This window comes from Charadrius vociferus, unplaced genomic scaffold (genome assembly GCF_000708025.1).
Source record: "Charadrius vociferus isolate BGI_N301 unplaced genomic scaffold, ASM70802v2 scaffold49, whole genome shotgun sequence".
In the NCBI taxonomy this organism is placed as follows: domain Eukaryota; kingdom Metazoa; phylum Chordata; class Aves; order Charadriiformes; family Charadriidae; genus Charadrius; species Charadrius vociferus.
The window spans coordinates 3,778,767-3,795,715 of NW_009661375.1; the positions used below are offsets into that span (position 1 = coordinate 3,778,767).

The 16,949-nt window shown below is 44.9% G+C and overlaps 2 protein-coding genes across 2 annotated transcripts in view; one reads left to right on the forward strand and one right to left on the reverse strand.

Annotated features, from left to right (window-relative positions):
• Positions 1-210: 210 nt before the first annotated feature.
• LOC104294348 (chromosome unknown open reading frame, human C14orf166) lies at positions 211-12,154 on the forward strand (the record flags this gene model as incomplete). Its single annotated transcript, XM_009893943.1, has 7 exons — positions 211-342; positions 1,921-2,020; positions 3,251-3,337; positions 4,464-4,552; positions 7,304-7,372; positions 11,031-11,079; positions 11,824-12,154. Coding segments are annotated over 7 exons (681 nt in total), but the record flags the coding sequence as incomplete, so codon positions are not given.
• A 232-nt stretch (positions 12,155-12,386) lies between these two features.
• The window catches only part of NID2 (nidogen 2 (osteonidogen)), a 13,878-nt gene continuing 9,315 nt past the window's right edge, over positions 12,387-16,949 (reverse strand). The window contains exons 8-15 of the mRNA XM_009893944.1: positions 16,889-16,947; positions 16,586-16,755; positions 15,623-15,752; positions 15,243-15,414; positions 14,557-14,714; positions 14,147-14,270; positions 13,217-13,329; positions 12,387-12,403 (exon numbers count right to left, since the gene is read on the reverse strand). Of these exons, the coding sequence (XP_009892246.1) occupies positions 12,387-12,403; positions 13,217-13,329; positions 14,147-14,270; positions 14,557-14,714; positions 15,243-15,414; positions 15,623-15,752; positions 16,586-16,755; positions 16,889-16,947 (943 nt within the window). The remainder of the gene's footprint in view (positions 12,404-13,216; positions 13,330-14,146; positions 14,271-14,556; positions 14,715-15,242; positions 15,415-15,622; positions 15,753-16,585; positions 16,756-16,888; positions 16,948-16,949) is intronic.

A 16,949-nucleotide genomic window follows, 5' to 3' on the forward strand; every position in this document is an offset into this window, starting at 1 on the left:
TTGGTAGAGTCTGTCAGCCACGGACAGTTTGAAGTGACTTGAAAAATCGAAAACACTCAGTCTTCAGAGGTTATCCTGGAATACATGATTTTAGTGTTAGGTCTTTCTTTATGGTAAAGTACAAAAGTGCTGTGGGGCACCAGTATTTGTTTGCATGAATTGGAATTTTGCCCTTACGATATTGGTTAATTTTTGTTTCATTTACTTCTCTCAACAGATGAAACAGAATTCAGAAATTTTATTGTCTGGCTTGAAGACCAGAAAATCAGACATTACAAGATTGAAGACCGAGGGAATTTAAGAAACATACACAGTGATGACTGGCCCAAATCGTTTGAAAAGGTATTTTGTTTCAAACGCAATTTGAAATGCCAATGTAAATGATGATTAACAGCTGTTGTAGTTGTTGGATGTAAATTACTCTGAATATTTGTCCTGTCTCTGAACTTTTATGTTCCTAGGATGTAAATGTGTTACTGAAGCCAAACTGTAGGAGTTACTAAGATGGTGGAACTTTTTGTATGTAATTTTCAGTCATCTTTGGTTTTGCAATAGGTGGTATCCATCCTAATCTGGTTTTTGTCTGATTTGATTCAGCTCTTGGAGTAGAAAGAAGATTGACTACAAATAGATAGCTTTTTCTGCATTAATGATTCTTACGTACCAAAAGAAAATGGATTAGGCTAATGTACTCATAGGCTTTGCAAGGGTGTGGAAGAAAGCTACTGCAGCTCATCTCTGCGCCTCTTGTTATTCTAGACAGATGATTTTCCACTGCTAGCGCAAAGTATGGCAAGCAGCCACCATTTTGCGAGTGATCTCCTGCGTGCTCGGGAGCGTTTTGAGTCACCACAGGGCTGTTGAGCTTTCCCTCTTGGTTCCTGCTCCCTTTCTCTCCGAACAGCCCTGCGAGGAGCCGAAAATGCTGTTCTGTAATGCTCAGTGCCCATTCATCTCGCCTTTTTTTCCCCTGGAACTGCTTCCCTTGTTCAGTGCCCAGGAGGATTGGAGTTGCAGTGCTCATGCTTTTCAGGAGGGAGCCTAAGGCAAGGCATTCTAATATCGCATACATAAATGTAAGTGATATTAGAATTACGGGCAGCTGGTACTGCTGCTGTATCAGTGGTATCTTTCTGGACTTGGCCAGAATGTCCTTCTCTGCACGTCTGCCAGGAATCCCTGCCTGCTAGTGCTCTCCAGCCCTGGATGCCCTTTCCCTCCAGTGCTTGTGCTGCTGGAGTAGAGGCTGTGTGGCATTTGTCTCTCTGGCAGAGGGGGACAGCAGAATGTCACTATGTCATGGGCTTCGGGAGTCTAGGCAGCAGGCCGGGCTGGGTCCTGTCTTCTGGCTTCAGAAGAGCAGAGATGGTGTCTCAGCCACGTTTTGTCCTCTCCTGTTGTACACAGTCCCTAAGAAAGGGAAAATTACTTCTCAGAATCCTATGATTTTTGTCTGGGTGGTTTAAAGTCAGGGTTGTACCCTGATTTCAGTATTGTGAAAGTTTTAGGTGTAGCATCCTTCCTCCTCCCTGCTTTAGATGGGAAGTTTTTGATGTCACTTTTGTTCTCTGCGCTTCCCACTTCTCTCGCCTCTCCTTACTGTGTAAAGTGAACAGAGAGCAAAGAAAGGGGTATCTTTGGTTTCTCTGTTTGCAATCTGACAGTGCATAACATTCATTAAAAAATAGGTGCCATTACTAAATGGCAGACTCGAGTTACTCTGGATTGGAGTGCTCTAAAATGGATCAGATGCTACAGGACACTTCATGATGATGCTTGTAAATATGCAATGTAAATAACTATCTTCTAACAACTGTGAGGTCTGTGGGAACGTAACTGTTTACAAAACAGTTCTGTGCTCCTAGCTAATTCATACAGGTCAGTAACATATACATGTTTTCTCTTCTTTCTACTCAACAGTATATGAAAGATGTAAACTGTCCTTTCAAAATACAAGAACGACAAGAAACAGTGGACTGGCTTCTTGGCTTAGCTGTTAGGCTCGAGTATGGAGATAATGGTATGGATGAATATATTTAATATTTCAAAATGGTAGGGAAACGTGGGCTTCTATTTAATTCTATGAAGTATTTGTCAAATTTAGACCATGTCAAAAGTGTATATTGTTTTCTTAAATGCCATTTAATCTGTTTGATTTTGCACCGTATTCAGATGTGAACTGTTTCTCTTCAGCTCAGCTCCTGGGGGACAGTGCAGTAGCATACTTCCATTTATTACTTTATTTCTGGATATAGCAAACCCCATTGTATACATTTATACCCTTCTTCCTGTGGGATTGCCTTTAGGAGAACTTACTTAAGTGTATTAATACTTAAGTGTATTAAATGCATTTTCTTTAGTACTATATTTATTCAAATAAGTTCTTTTTAGACCCTTGTTTCACAGGGAGTAGATGCTGAACCCTTGGGAACTAGGGCAAGGTTTTGAAAAAAGTTGAGCTAAATCTCAACAATCAGCAGCAGTTTCATTTCCTTATGGTGAGAGTGCAGATACAAATGTAATTACTGGTGGCAAACATAATAGCCAAAGTACTGTTTTCCATTGCCTTTAATTCCTGCAGGGCTGAGCTCTGCCCAAGACAAGAACGGGATATAAATACTTGGAATCTGTAGAGCCGGTTCTCAGTCCCTTATGACGGAGAAAATGAGCTGCCTGTGACTCAGGGGTGCGTGAAGATGGAGGAGACAGGAGGTCCCATGTTCAAAAGGCTTGAAAAACCTCTGTGTGGGTTGTAGACGAATGCTGCAGCAGAGCCTTCACTGGAAATGTTTCACTCCCTGATCAGAACCAATGTCAATCTGTAGTTCTTGAGCCCTACATATGCTGCGGATTGAGGCAAAGGGCCAATGCTAGTTGAACTGATGGATTTTAAAAGTAGTAGAACTGTAAGGTGCAGCTTGTTCAGCCTTCTGGGATGAAGACTGTAGGAAGAGCCTTAATCAAGAGCGTAATGCCCTACATAAGTGTGGAGCATGCTCTGATGCTGCTCTGGGATAGCACATAAGCTCTCTGCAGATGAGAGCTGTTAGGGTAGCTCACTAGAACGGCAGCCTTTGGGGACCTTAGTAGGGATCTCCAAAATGTCAGCTTAGGAGCCCAGAATGCTCTTGGGCAATTACCATACACCAGAAGTACAGCTATTGCAAAGTACAGCTCAGCTCTAAACTTTTAACTAGTTATTTTTGTCATTAGCTCTAATGGTGTTCATGTTTGCTTCTTAATTTAACAGCTGATAAGTATAAGGATTCTACCCCTGATGGTGCTAAAAATACTGACAATACAGCAAAAAATGCGGAACCGCTGATTAACTTGGATGGTAAGTGTGCAGCAGCCTACTGCACGGATGCATCATATGTGAATGTGTTCTGTGGCCTGTGCGATGATCTTTGTTACAGTACTGTGATACATACAACTTTATAAAGCCCTATTTAAAGCTTTAGGAATGCAGAGTTCATATATTTTTTCACTGCTGGCTCAAACTGCCTCTTTGTGAACAGCGTTTTGAGAGTTACTTAGGGTTGTTTGCACTTGTCTGCATTCCCGCTAAAAGAAAGAGGAGCAGCTCCATGTGAATCCCAGGTGTTTTCATGTGTGCTGATGCAGAGCTTTTCCTGTTGGAAAAAAGGGAAAGGGCAGAGGGGAAGATCTTTCCCAGCAGAATGAGGTGCCCAGAGAATTAATCAGATATGAGTAAGTTGAGGGGCGGGCTCTTATCAGGTGATGAGGAAGCAGCTGAAGGGTGTTTATCTTAACAGCTTTGCAGTGAGCTCTATAAAACGTGAGTACTTACTGTGGGTTAGGGTGAATAGCAAGATACCTTTTGACTGTAGACTCTAACATATCTTTAAAAAAACAAAAGCTAAGCAAACATGATGGCAGACTGTTTACTTCAGTACTGTCATGCTTTACATGTTGGCTGGGTGTACCCCTCTCATAATCATTTTAATTTTTTTGACTGCTAGGCACATTCACAATAAATGGAAGTGGGGGAAAATAGCTACTAAAATTAGCCCTAAATCCCCCAAGTCTTCTCTCATTGCTCCTTCTACAAAAAGACAGCTAGGAATTGGTCCTGCACTCACCCAGCAGGCACAGTTCTGCTCTGCAGTGATAGAAAGACTTATAAAAGAGGATACTTTCATGTAATTGACTTTATTTTTAAAGACTCAACGCAGGTTTCCTGTGCGGTAGGACAGAAGCAATATGTTTGGCATTGAAAACAATGCTGTTTGTGCTTGGATGGTGTTCTGCAGCCTGGGTACAAAGCCTAGTGCACACTTTGATTGCTTTATACCCAGACTAAGTGGTTGCTCGTTGCTGTGTATCCATAGCCTTGTCCATCCTTGAGAGCAATCCAATACCATGGAGTCAGGAAGCCAATTCTGTCTTTTGGAGTCAGATAAACTAGCGTATATTTTTAATGACGATGATTATTTTCACAGTGAATAATCCTGATTTCAAGGCTGGAGTGATGGCTTTAGCTAATCTGCTTCAAATTCAGCGACATGATGATTACTTGGTAATGCTTAAGGTGAGTTTCACAGTTTTCACACCTCCTTTCTTCCTTCTTTTCCACAGTGGCTGGTATGTGTGTAATAGCTTGTGGTGCACACTTACTCATAACTATGACTTTTTAGGCACAAATAGAAAGTAAAACTCATCCCGTATGTGCCTTCTCAAGCAGATAAAAACACAGAATATAAATAATGGAAATTAATGCAGGGATAATTATCTTGGTAAACAATTCAATTGTAGCTGAGTTCCTGGAATTCCAACGCTGAGAATTGTTGTTCAGAATTTGAAGTGGTTTGGCACAGTTTACGGAAGTACCGCTTTATATGTTTTTAATGAACCTCAGAAATATTGAGTAATATGCTCAAAGGAGAAGATTGTATTCCAGTGCTAGAAATTAAGAGAAAGTTGAAATCATGGAGGCTAAGTGATGCAAAGGATGGTTTTAAAACAACCAACCTAGGGAGAAGCCACAGCTGAAAGCTTCCTCCTCCTCCTTTTGGTCCTATGAACTGTTTACTTCTTGTCATTACTGAAGTCAGTTTAATTCAGTCTTGACAACTAATCGTGGCTTTTAAATGCGGTAGATAAGCTAATTAATTTTCTAAATTTTTATGACTTTTTTATGACTTTGAGAAAATTTGTGACTTAGTGGTGGAACTCCGTAGTTATCTGTAAACTTTTGAGTTGAACCTTAATGGTATTTTTGAAGTATTGTATTGACTGAGACTATAGCAATCCTGAGTTCCTAACTGATCGTGTCATGATACGGAAATAAGTTTGGTTTTGTTTGACACCAAAATAAACTCATTTCACTCAAAAAAAAAAACAACAAATGTTACAGTACCTGTGATATTTGTTCAACTTATTTTGGAGAAACTGAATGCTGTGGGTGTTGAAGTTTATATAGTGTGTGTAAGCCTATGCCAGGTATATTTAAACAGTATTACCACGTTAGCCTGGTTTCTTAAGGAATTGAGGGCCTGCAGCTATCCCATCAACCATTTTCTCATTCTCCCCAGTATGGTATCCTCCTTTGTCTTCCCAAAATAGCCTTTGAACCCTTCACTAATCTTAAAAGAGCGGCGGAGGTCTCATATATCAACCCCCTAAAAAAACCCCAATCCCTCAAACCCCACAAAAACCAGTGAAAAGGGATATAAGGCAGAGAGAGAAGAGACCTTGTGAATGGCGATGTTGAGGATCTGCAGCATGAGCTCAGCTCTTAATAGACAGAGTTGCTTCAGGTCTTCCTACAGGATTGTCTCGAGGCTAGCAAACTTTATCTGGGTTCATCTAATTTGGTACTGGCAACTCAAAGAGAAAGCAGAATGGGTTTTCTGCATAAATGTATTTATATTTGTCACTATTTCCACATTGCCAAGTCTCACATTTTCAGACAGAAGTGGTTGGACCACCAGCCTGAATTTTCTTGCTTTTAATTGCAGTGAGAACAGATTTCTGCAATGGCAATTCGTGTTACACGAACAACAGCAATGCTAGTTTTCAGGGGTTTGTGGTATTAGAATGTGTCAGTGAAACTCTTCAATTCTACACCACAATAAACAGGTTTGCACTGCACATGCAGCGAAGTTATGATCCCTATTCGGGCTTGGACACTCTGGAATGGATGTTTAGGGAAGGCCAAAGGGTACAAGCATGCCACAAGCTTGCCAGACCTTGGCCAGAGTGAGCAGAGAGATATTTGGAGTCCCATTTTATTCATTTAAATCTGGCACGTTGATCAGAAAGCATCTGTGTTACACAGTTGGATATCCTTTTTCTAATGCAAAAGGCACTCAGAATTCTCTTATACAGGGTCTGGTTTCACAGCTGGCATTTAAAGTTGAACTCCTCGTCAAATCACTATTTTGTCCAGGCTACTCCCTTCAGTTAGAAAAATTTCTAGAAGTATTCAGTGGCAACTTTCTAGTATGATCTCAACTTTAATCATGACCAAAACCGGGAGAAATCTTGGGGGAGAAATGTGAAGCAGTAGGGCTGCTTCTGTCACATTTGGCTACTTATCAGGGAAAGTCTGAGGAATGTGTTTGACAGACCCAGTTCTTTCTGGTGGAAGTCTGCCTGCATGGTATTCTTTCTGTTATTTTTAGAGGCATTTACAGCTGTAGGTATCAGTAGCTGATAGCTCCGATATGATTTCATGCTGTGTACAGTAGCTGGTAAAAACAGATGAGCAGCAGGATTGTTAAAATCAAGGGTGTTCTTGTTCCTATGTCTAAAAATAATTCCTTTCTGCTCTCGCTGTTTTTAAAACCTGGGCGGGTAGCCTTGCTCCAGGTTTCTCTGCATGTGGAAGATGGTTCGGCACCTACGAAAAGATGCCGATAGCAGGAATTCCTTCCCGAAAAGCCGTATTGCTGCAGCGTTAGAGGTGTGCTGTCTCAGAAAAGTAAAAACGGTGCTGCCGCTTTGGGATCGCAATCAGCTCGTTCAGGGAATTGCAAGCTTTCTTGACCATTCCTAGTACTTTGCAGTTTCTGGCCCGGTAGTGGCTGAATTTAATAGTGTAATGTCCTTGTCTCTTCTGCTTAAGCTGCCTTCCTGCAGCCCAAGAGACTACACCTGTATAAGACACTGCTTGCAAAAAACAGTGCTATCTGAAAAGGTTTAAGGTCTGAAAGAGTTTTTGGAAAAGTCACAAAACTGGCGGTTTGAGGTTATAATGTTGGCTCCCTTTCCCTTGGAATTGCTGAGAAATGCATCAAGACATAAATTAATTACTCTTGCTTTTAAATGTTTTTCCTAGGCAATTCGCATTTTGGTTCAAGAGCGCTTGACGCAGGACGCCATAGCGAAGGCCACTCAGTCCAAGGAGGTTTGTATACACAGTGCATGAGTGTAGTGTTAATTATTTGATATCGAGTAAAGAAATGTAGGCATAAATGTCTGCCATCTCGGTCAAAATGAATTCTGTTTAAACGCTTCCTTGAGGAGGGTGGTAGAAACTTGCTTTATCTTTGCCATCCTGATTCTAAACTCGGAGGATTATGGAGAGTATACAAAGCTCTTCTTGTTTCGGATGAGTATAAATATACGTACCTGTAAGATATATCATGTAAATAGCTGTTCTCCTATCTTCATACTTGCTAGAGGATTATCCTCGCTGTTCAGTGCGGTAGGCCTACAGTATGAGAAGAAGTGTGTGACCTGGCTTTTCCTTGGTACCAGCAGTGTTGGCTGTGTAAACAGGTTGAAACGTGCCTTGTGTGGAGTGCTTTCCTTCATATGTACACCTCGGATGTGTTTAAGGAATGGGATGTTGGTTATCCAGCTCCTCCCTCCCCAAAAAGAAATGGTGAAGGAAACTTCTGCACTTAAACCTCCGGTTTGGCAGAATTATTTTCTAACCACAGGCTGTCCGTTTCTAAGATGTTCCAGGGGATGACTGTGGTTTTTCAGATTGTCATTTCTTAAACATCCCAGTTCTCCAGCTCTTCTCTCTGGCATTTGGCGCAGCAGCTGCTGGCACTGGGTCTTGGGCGCAGCCAGGGAAGGCTGCCTCCCTTGCTCCGCAGGTGTATGTTTAGAAGTGTCCCTGTTAAAGTGAGTGGATCTGGACAGAGAGCACGAGTCCTTTCATCTTTCCTGACAGCTGTTCAGGACAGTCCATGCTTTATTTATTATCATAACACTGCTTATGGTGTTTACTAAGTGGCACTCGCAGGTGCTCTGAGTTGCAGCCCAGTAATTGCTGGAAGCGTTGGAACAGTAAATCAAAGCTTTGGTCTTTTACTTCTGTAAAACTGTTAAAAGAGCAGGAAAATATGAAAGCAGCTGAGACTGCTGTAGCTGTTTTAGATTCTATAACTAATGTTAATAAAAAGCTGCTTTTAGTTGTTTACATAGCTGCACGGCTGACATGCAGGGATCAAAATGGGATTTTGTGTGAGTTTGGCAGAACTAGCTGCTTTAAGGAATGCGATTTTTTTCCTGACAAAGAATTGTTCCGATTCAGTAGGTCCTCAAAGAATCGTCAGGTCTTAGGTTGAAATGCCACTGCGTCACTGAATGTGATATATGTCACTGGGAGTGTATTCTCATTAGGAATGCTAAATTTCAAGTGGGGTGGAGAAAAGGCAGAGGGGTGGAGGCAGAAAAACAGCTTTATCTGTGCCAGCAGCGATCATCAACATCGTAACGTATCAGATGATTGAAGAAAATATCTTAAAAGCAGAGGGGATAGGTGGGTCGCAGGACAGAAGGAGAGGAAACATAAACCTCTGCTTCTGGTTTTTGGCTGGCTTGTTAATGGCCAAAACACTATGCAGTGACAGTCTGTGTATTAAGTCTTGTTCCTTTGAACAGGTTATAAATGTCTGACTGCTGCATGGCAGACGACAGAATGTCACGAGTTGCATTCTTGGCAATATCCAGATAGAGTGGGGAAAACATTAAATAGACGCAGAAATGTTCTCTGACTGAAGGATGTATATGAGGACTATGCTGAGGAAACTTAAGCTGCTGTGCTTGTGGTTTAAATGTACCAAATACGACGAGATTTATCTTGTTGGGTTGTCGAAGTACAGTTTTCAAGATAAGACATGACACTTTTTTTTTTTTAAGCTTATGTTTTGAGTGGCTGGCAGTTCAGTGTACTCAGTGTCTAGACAGGATTCACATTTATACTGACAGACTCGTAGCCTGTCCTCCTGGGCTTTCCTTGCCTGATGAGTGTGTCCTAGGTAGGATCATGTACAACAAACGCCCTTCAGGATCATTTTAAGGATGCTTCCGAAGGCTATACCTGGGGCTTGTTAAAAAGCATAACAAAGTGGGTACGCTTTCCCCCTACTCTGAATCTGGAAACCTTTTTTCCCCCTCTCACTCCTGGGTAATCCAGTTTTACGGTTGACACACGGCAGATGGCTGCGGTGGTCAGGTCCATTGCAAGTGTTTTGTGCAGCAGTTTTAAATCGAATTTTTGGGGAGTGAGGCTGAGAATTGAAGTGGTCTGCAGGGTAACAGACTTAAAGGTGCTCTTCGCTTCTCTTCCCGTTTGAAGCTGCTGCGCAAATGAACGAGCACGTGCCTCTTGTGGTTGTAGCAGCAGCGGGTGCCTGTAGAGCCCAGTGCCTGCCGTGAGACCAGTGCTACAGCTACGGGGCTTGGGAAAGGCCCGTCTGCTGCGCTGTCAAAGACGGCTTCCACCAGCCAGAAGGGAGCTAACATACCAGGTGGTGGGAGGAAAGCAGGGGAAGTGACACTATGCTATCAGGGGATCTCAAAAGACCACTTCTGAAGGTGCCAGTGTGGCCACCCAGCGCTGGAGGTGCCTGCAGTGGCCCGGGGGAAAACCAACTGAATCAATGTTTTGCTGCTCGTGTGGCTGTGAGAACACACTAGGGCGGCCGTGAGCTCTTGGCAGCCTTAAGTATAAACCTGATTTCTGAAAAAGTATATGTACAAAATCTGGTATTGCTAGACTCTGTTTGAAGTGGCATTCTTAACAACATGCTGGTTAAATTTTAACAGTGCAGATGTATTTTTAAGATTGCAGTTGAACATCCATTTTACTGTAAAGGCCATGGAAAAGAACCACTTCTTGAAAGTGGGATATTAGAGTTAGTTGCAGTCAGCTGTTTACGTTCAGTTTGTGTTGTTTTGATCAACTCAGAATTTGTTTTACATGTGTATAAAAGCCTTTAAAAGAAATCCTCACTGTTTAGAAGGTTTACAATGTCATCATTGGAGAAATTAACGGTATTGAATTGTCGTGCAAGGCAAATGTTGAAAAAAGTTATAGAGGTAGTAAAAGCAAATTCTAAGATTTGCATTGTTTAAGTCTAATTTTATGTGCATGTTGAAACGTGGTGAGTAATTGTTTAGCATGACCGCTCCTCCACAGCTGGAGAGAGAGAGCAATGCTTATAAATGACCACTAATAAAACTTTTCCTTGTACTGTCTTAATAGAGCAAGTGTTTAGAAACATGAATGTTTAGCTTTATTCGTAAGCTTAACACTTGAGAAGATGCTTCTGGGGACATCGACGGAGGTTGCAAGTTCAGTGCTTGAGGAACTCACTTAGATTAGAGAGAATTTTTAGAACTCTCAAAATCAGCCAGCGCTTTGAAAACTGGCAGCTGTCTAAAGGCAATAGTTCCTAAGAAACCCTAGTTTGTGCATGCTTTTTCTTTGGGTAGCGATGTGGCTGGATTGGGAGTTCTCTTGCAGTGCTGCTGTTAGCCTTTTAAGGATTGAATGTGGGCAGTGTGTATCCAATGGGGTTCGCTTGACAAGTAGGGGGATTATCAAGCATGAAGATTTTTCTGTAGTAATACTCTGGGGTTGATGTTGCAGACCACAAAGCCGCTCGTTTAATCAAGCATGATGACTTCTTGAAGTCATCACACACATAAGCAAAACTCTAAGTGTCCTCTCCTCCAGAGTTACCCGCTGTAGTACTTGGTTTGATTTTCCAAACCTGCAAAATGATGTTTCTAATTACATTTGAACATGCTTTTTCTTTTTAAAGGGTTTGCCTGTTGCTTTAGAAAAGCACATTCTTGGTTTTGACACAGGAGGTAAGCAGTTCTCTTAATGTTACTTTGAAATAGTGATGTTTGCCTTTGACGAGTATATTACTGTCAAATATGTAGATAGTGCGTACAGTAAAAAAAGCACAATTCGTCTAGAAGCCTGTAGTGGAAAGAATTGCTCCCTCCCAGCTTGTTATTTACGAGCACTCCTGAGCATTTTGTTTTGGAACAGAAAAGCATAAATCTTAGCTGTGGAATATGTTGTTGCAGAGTACTGTTTAAATAGCGGCTTTTAATGGCAGCCACGTTTGCAAGCGGAAGGAATGCATCTCCTCACTGTTGTCCTGTAAATCTTGTTTCTACCAGCAGAGGACCTCTGCGCTTCTTCCCTTCCGTGTGTTTTTAGCTGCATAAATTACCTAAAATCTAATCAGAGGCAGGGCGAGTTGGCATGACCTGAGAGATTATTTTGTAAGCAATAGCCAGATGACCTGAGACTCCGCTGGTCTGCCTTCACTTTCGCCCCACGTACACCTAAATTACCACTCGGAACGCTCCATACTGACCCGACGTGGCTGCAGATTACCGCAAGGGCTGCCGGAAGCCGAGCAAAGTTTTGCAGTGCACCCTGTCCCTCGCTAGCAAGCAGGGAAAGTTGTTTCTTATTTCACATATGAAAACCACAAGCGTGAATGAAGTGCAGAGCATTAGCTTAGATTAAGCTTTTCTTAAGACCTTCATGTCAGATGAAAGCGCTTGATACCACTTCTCTTTCTGCGACTCACCCAGATGCTGTCCTCAATGAAGCTGCCCAAATTCTCCGACTGCTGCATATAGAGGAGCTCCGAGAGCTGCAAACAAAAATTAACGAGGCGATTGTAGCAGTTCAGGCGATTATTGCTGATCCCAAGACGGACCACAGACTGGGGAAAGTCGGGAGATGAACAGATAAAAGCTTTTAGTCTCTTGTGTACTTAGTAGAATTAGGAATTATGTACAACTCTGGCATGCAGTTTGAAATGGTATTATTTTACTGTTTGGAAAGAAAACAGGAAATTGAATGCTGACTTCTAATGAATTATCATTTTTCTTTAAATAAACGAAGCTGGGGGAAAGAGACAAATTGTTCTGATTAGCTCTGAGTTGGCAAATACGACTTTTTCTTTTTCATTGTGTTTGGCTTCGTGTTGAGAAGGGAGCGTTACACAAAGGCTCTGCAGATTCCTCTTTTGCTGAGGTCCTGCCGTAGGAACGGCTCGCTCCTGGCTTGCCTGCTGCTTCTCTGCAGTCTGCCCTCCAACTGAAATATTTAAAAACTTAATCCAAAGGGAAACTTAAAACAACCATTTTATTCAATTATTGAAGTAACCTAGAAAAAGTGAAGCATTACAACGTAAATGGTATTTCTGAACATGTATTGGTCTACGCTGGGTAGGTCTATGAAGGCACTTCGAAGAACCAACAAGCATGAACAGATCAATTCTAGCATATTCTTCTAATATAAATACTAAAAGACATGCATTGAGGCAGTGGTGAAAATACAGAATTGCCTTCTGGAAAAACTTCAATGCCTTTGCCGGATCACGTAACTGTTCTGCACACTTCTGGAGCACACACAGTCTCTGTCTTCAGGGCTGGAGATTATTTAGACCCAGCAAGATACTGCATCCACAGCTCCCCGTAGGCGCTTATTTTTGGATAAAAGGACCTGTTGGTCAGATTGTCAAACCTATTAAAAATTAATCCATTCTTCTTCCAATAAAATAAAACATTTGAATAAGAAAGCTACATTTTAAATTTGCTTGCATAAGCAAGAGTTAGAGTAATGGCCTAAGATTCACAGGACCATTCTATTTTTTTTTTTTTTGTAATATATCAATGTTTTTCACTTTTAAAAAAATACAGTAGTAAAGACTTGAGGTATAACTTCAAAAAATATTCGATAATCTTTTGCAGGAAAGTAGGTCGCTTCATTGGCTTTGGTTAAGGGCTTTCCCCCCTTTAGTTGCATGCAGTTACAGTTTTCTGGGTCTGAAGTTCTTTTGGGTGCAAAGATCGTTGTTTCTCGAAATAGCAGTTACTATTTCCTCGCTGATGAAGAGAGAAAGGGACGCCTTTAGCATGTCAAGCATATAACTGCTGTCAGACAATAAAGAAGGGGGTGGGTTTTCTTGTGTTTTACCTCCAGGGCAGTAGGGATAAACTGCGGTTATTCCATAGAGATGCGATCGCTGCTCTGGAAGATACTCATCGGTAAAGGAGCCGGTTTCTTTATCGATGGCTATCACACCGTCCCTGGTGATAAAAGGGGGAGAAGTGCTTTAATCATCTCTGAAACTTGGGTTTGGTTCCCCCCTCGCCCCATCTACATGCGCTTAAAAACAGAGATAGCTAAAAAGGTTGGTCTGAACACCTGCAGAACAAGTGGAAAGAAAGTTGCCCCGTAAAATCTACGTCCAGCTCATTCAGTGCATTTCTCTTTGGTGATGCAGAGTCACAGAGACAGCCTTCCAAGGAGAGATTATCTCCCTCAGAGTCTCCTCCAAGCGTGGCAAGCGTTTAAGTGTTTGTTGTAATCTGCTAAGATTTGATGGAAGTTTTGAGAGCTTCCAGCTGGAGTGGGAATAGAGGCGAGTTCCTGATGTCGAGGGCCTTGGGTGGCGGGGGAGAGGGAACGGCTGAGGACAGAATCTTTTGACTTTAATCTAGAGTCAGAAATTTGTGCCAAGTTCTATTTAAAAAAAAAAAAAAAACAACAAAAAAAAACCAACCAAAACACACCACTATTTCTGTCCCTCCCAGGAAGCTGGGCTTGTTTCTAAACAACTCTGCTGCGCTGAGATTTACAAGCGGGCGTTGCTGACCGTGGCACGGCAGGAGACCCAAAAGAGCCCTCTGGTGAGGTGCCAGCGCTGGGGACCAGGGTGCAGGCTGGGGACAGCGTTTCTTTTTGCCCCTCTGGCTCGAAGCCCCTCCGAGCTGCTTCCCTAGCAGCGACCGCTCCGGCAGGGAGTGGCGGAGGTTGGCTCCCGGCTGCTTAGGGGAGCGGAGCCCTCGGAACTGCTAGCTCAGCGTTCCTGGCTATGGGAAGGAGCGGGATTTCTTTCCTTACCTCCTCCAGTCCGTGTGGTAGAAGTGATTGGCGTAACTGATGATGCTGAAGGGGTAGTTGAGGTTGTTCTGTATGATGCGCCGGCCTGTCCCGTCGGGGAATGTGCACTCCAGGTGCTTCGTTCCTTTTCAAACACAAGACAGTTACTGGGCCACAAAAAAAAAAACCACCCCACACCAAATGCACTCTTTGTATCCGCTAAATTTTGAAACAGCTTCTCAGCCTAAGGATGTAGATGCAACTCATGGTGTGAGCCCCTCCCCGACCCTGTCACACCAAGTCCTTTGGGACAGGACAGTGGAAAAGGGCAGAGAAGCCCACAGGTAGCAACGGGCTAAAACCAGATATAGTTGTTTTTTTCCCCTCGAGGCTTAACGTGTGGTGGTCTGATCCGTCCTCGGTGAAGTTACCTGCGTCTGCCCAACAGAGCAGCTTGGAGAAGGGGTCGAACGTCAGGCCGTTGGGCAAACCGATGTCCTTGTTCACCAGGACCCGCCTGTTGGCTCCGTTGACAGTGGAAGTTTCGATTTTGGGTGCTTCACGATTCCAGTCCGTCCAGTAAAGGTTGCTTGGGAAATAATCATATAGCGAAGAAACAAGACACAAAACAGTAAGGAGCAGTAGCAGATTATCGGCTTTCTCTTCATTACTGGCTCTTGTCTCCTGAGATGCCTGGCTTTCCCCTTAAGGGTGCCTGAAATCTTTATTTGGTTTGAAAAAATCTCTATAAAAGAAAACCAGAATGATGTCAAACATGTTTACGACCCAAACTGTAGCTCCTAAACGAGGGCGAGTCTTAGGAGTAGCACATTTTGTATCACAACAGCACCCTAGAGGCACAGCTTGTGTTTTCAAACACCAGGCGTGTTTCAAAGCTTTTAAAAATAATAGACATCCTGAAACAGCAGGTTTAGCCAAATCCTGAATTATTAAATAAAAGAGGAGGTGGGAAACAGAGCCAGTCCCTCCTACGGGGTGTGCAACGTAGGAGAGCTGCTCCCAGGTCAGGATGGGGCCTCGGCACCACTGCCTGTGTCCGACTCTTGCACCCTGCAAAGCCCTGCGTGCAAATCCCTGCGGAACCACCGCTGCTCACCCTCGGACGGGGTCCACCGTGATGGCCCGGGGGTTGACGAGCTCCGTGTCGAAGAGCACCCGCCGTTCAGAGCCATCCAGCCGGGCTCTCTCGATCTTATCCAGGCCGCTGTCGGTCCAGAACATGGCTCGGCGCAAGTGGTCCACCGCCAGCCCCTCGGGGCTGATGAGTCCTGCCAGAGGGACGGACGTGGTCAGTGGCTGGGGACATGAAGCTCCTGGACCTGTCACAGTGCCCAGACCCGCCAGACCCACAGCCAAGGGATGTGAGTGTGGATGGAGGACCCCAAAACAGGACAGCCCCAGAGCCGTGATGGGCACAGACTGGCATGGACCTGCTGATGTGGCTTTGGGCAGATGTCACCGGTGATGGGAGCACACCTGAGTTGATAATGGTCTCTGGCTCAGCGCCTGGCTCCAGGCTCGCCCGGCTTATGGTCCGGCCGGCCACATCCGTCCAATAGATGGTCTTCTCCCGGCAGTCATAGTCGATCCCCACCACGATGGAGCCCTGCCAGGGTTGAGAGAGGGACACAGGGTGAAGTCCTGCCTGGACCACGGCCAGGAGGCTCAGTGAGCACCTGTATCCCACCAGCCGGCATTGGGAGCACTCTGCAAGATGCAACAATGGGGAATGACGCTCAAATCCCTTTTCCCTGGCAAAACCCGACACCGACGGGTTCCTACTGCACACCCCTGGCTGAATCCTGCAGCAGAGGTTTTTGGGGTTTTTTTAGGCCAGCTGCTGCAGGCACACACCCACGTCCAGATGGGTTTGAAACCCTTTGGCTCAAGGAGAAACAGCTCCGACAGCGAAGCCAGCCCGAGGAATGACCTTCAGGATGGGGAAAGGGAATACTTGGCAAGGTGTTTCAGTTCCCCGGGGTGCAGGGAGGGTCGTGGCCCGGCTTTCAGCGTTCCTCTCCCTTGGTCTGGCCTGGCTGGAGATCCACATGGCCACGCTCCAAGAGGAGACCGAGGAAGGGAAAAGGCAAGTGTTGCAGTAGCGACGTGCAGCTGGCAGCCCCGGGAGCCTGGGACCGATGGCCGGGGACACCCGTGCTCCTTCCCTTTGCAGGCAGCCCCCAGTTGTGACCCGTCCCCCTGCAGGGGACGGCTGGAGGAAGAGGGGAGAGTGCTTCTCCTCCATCTTGGCACCAAGGCAGCCGGCACAGCCAGCATCCCCGCAAACCACCATCGACCTTCGAGAGCTGACCCCTCAGACCATCACAGCTCGGACAAGAGCGGTCCAGGGAGATGCGAGATGCAGAGCCGCACCGTCAGCCTGTCCCCAAGTCCCTCCCGTGGTCCTGCACCCCGACCCCGGCGCTGGAGATACTGTACATGCAGGGAGAGCAGCGTCTTCGCCTCCTCCTTCTGCAGCCGCGTGCCGTTGAGCGGGAGGTAGCCGATTTGCTGTCCCTGAGCGTAGAGCAGAAAGGTCCCCGTGGCCGGCGGGGACACGTCGGGTCGGGGCGAGGGCCGGACGCTGGGCGGCGCAACACTGGGGAGACCTGGCACATAAACAGGGAGGTGGGGGGACGAGAGGGAGAGGGATGGCTCAGGGAGCATCGGCCCCTCGGCTCCGCACCAGAGCGGGTCCATGCTGTGGGTGGGGGTGTCACACTTGGGGTGCCGAGCTCTTACATGGCGGGGTGGTGCCGGGCTCCGAGCGCGTGCCCTGGTTCTCCCTGCCGCTCTCGTCCAC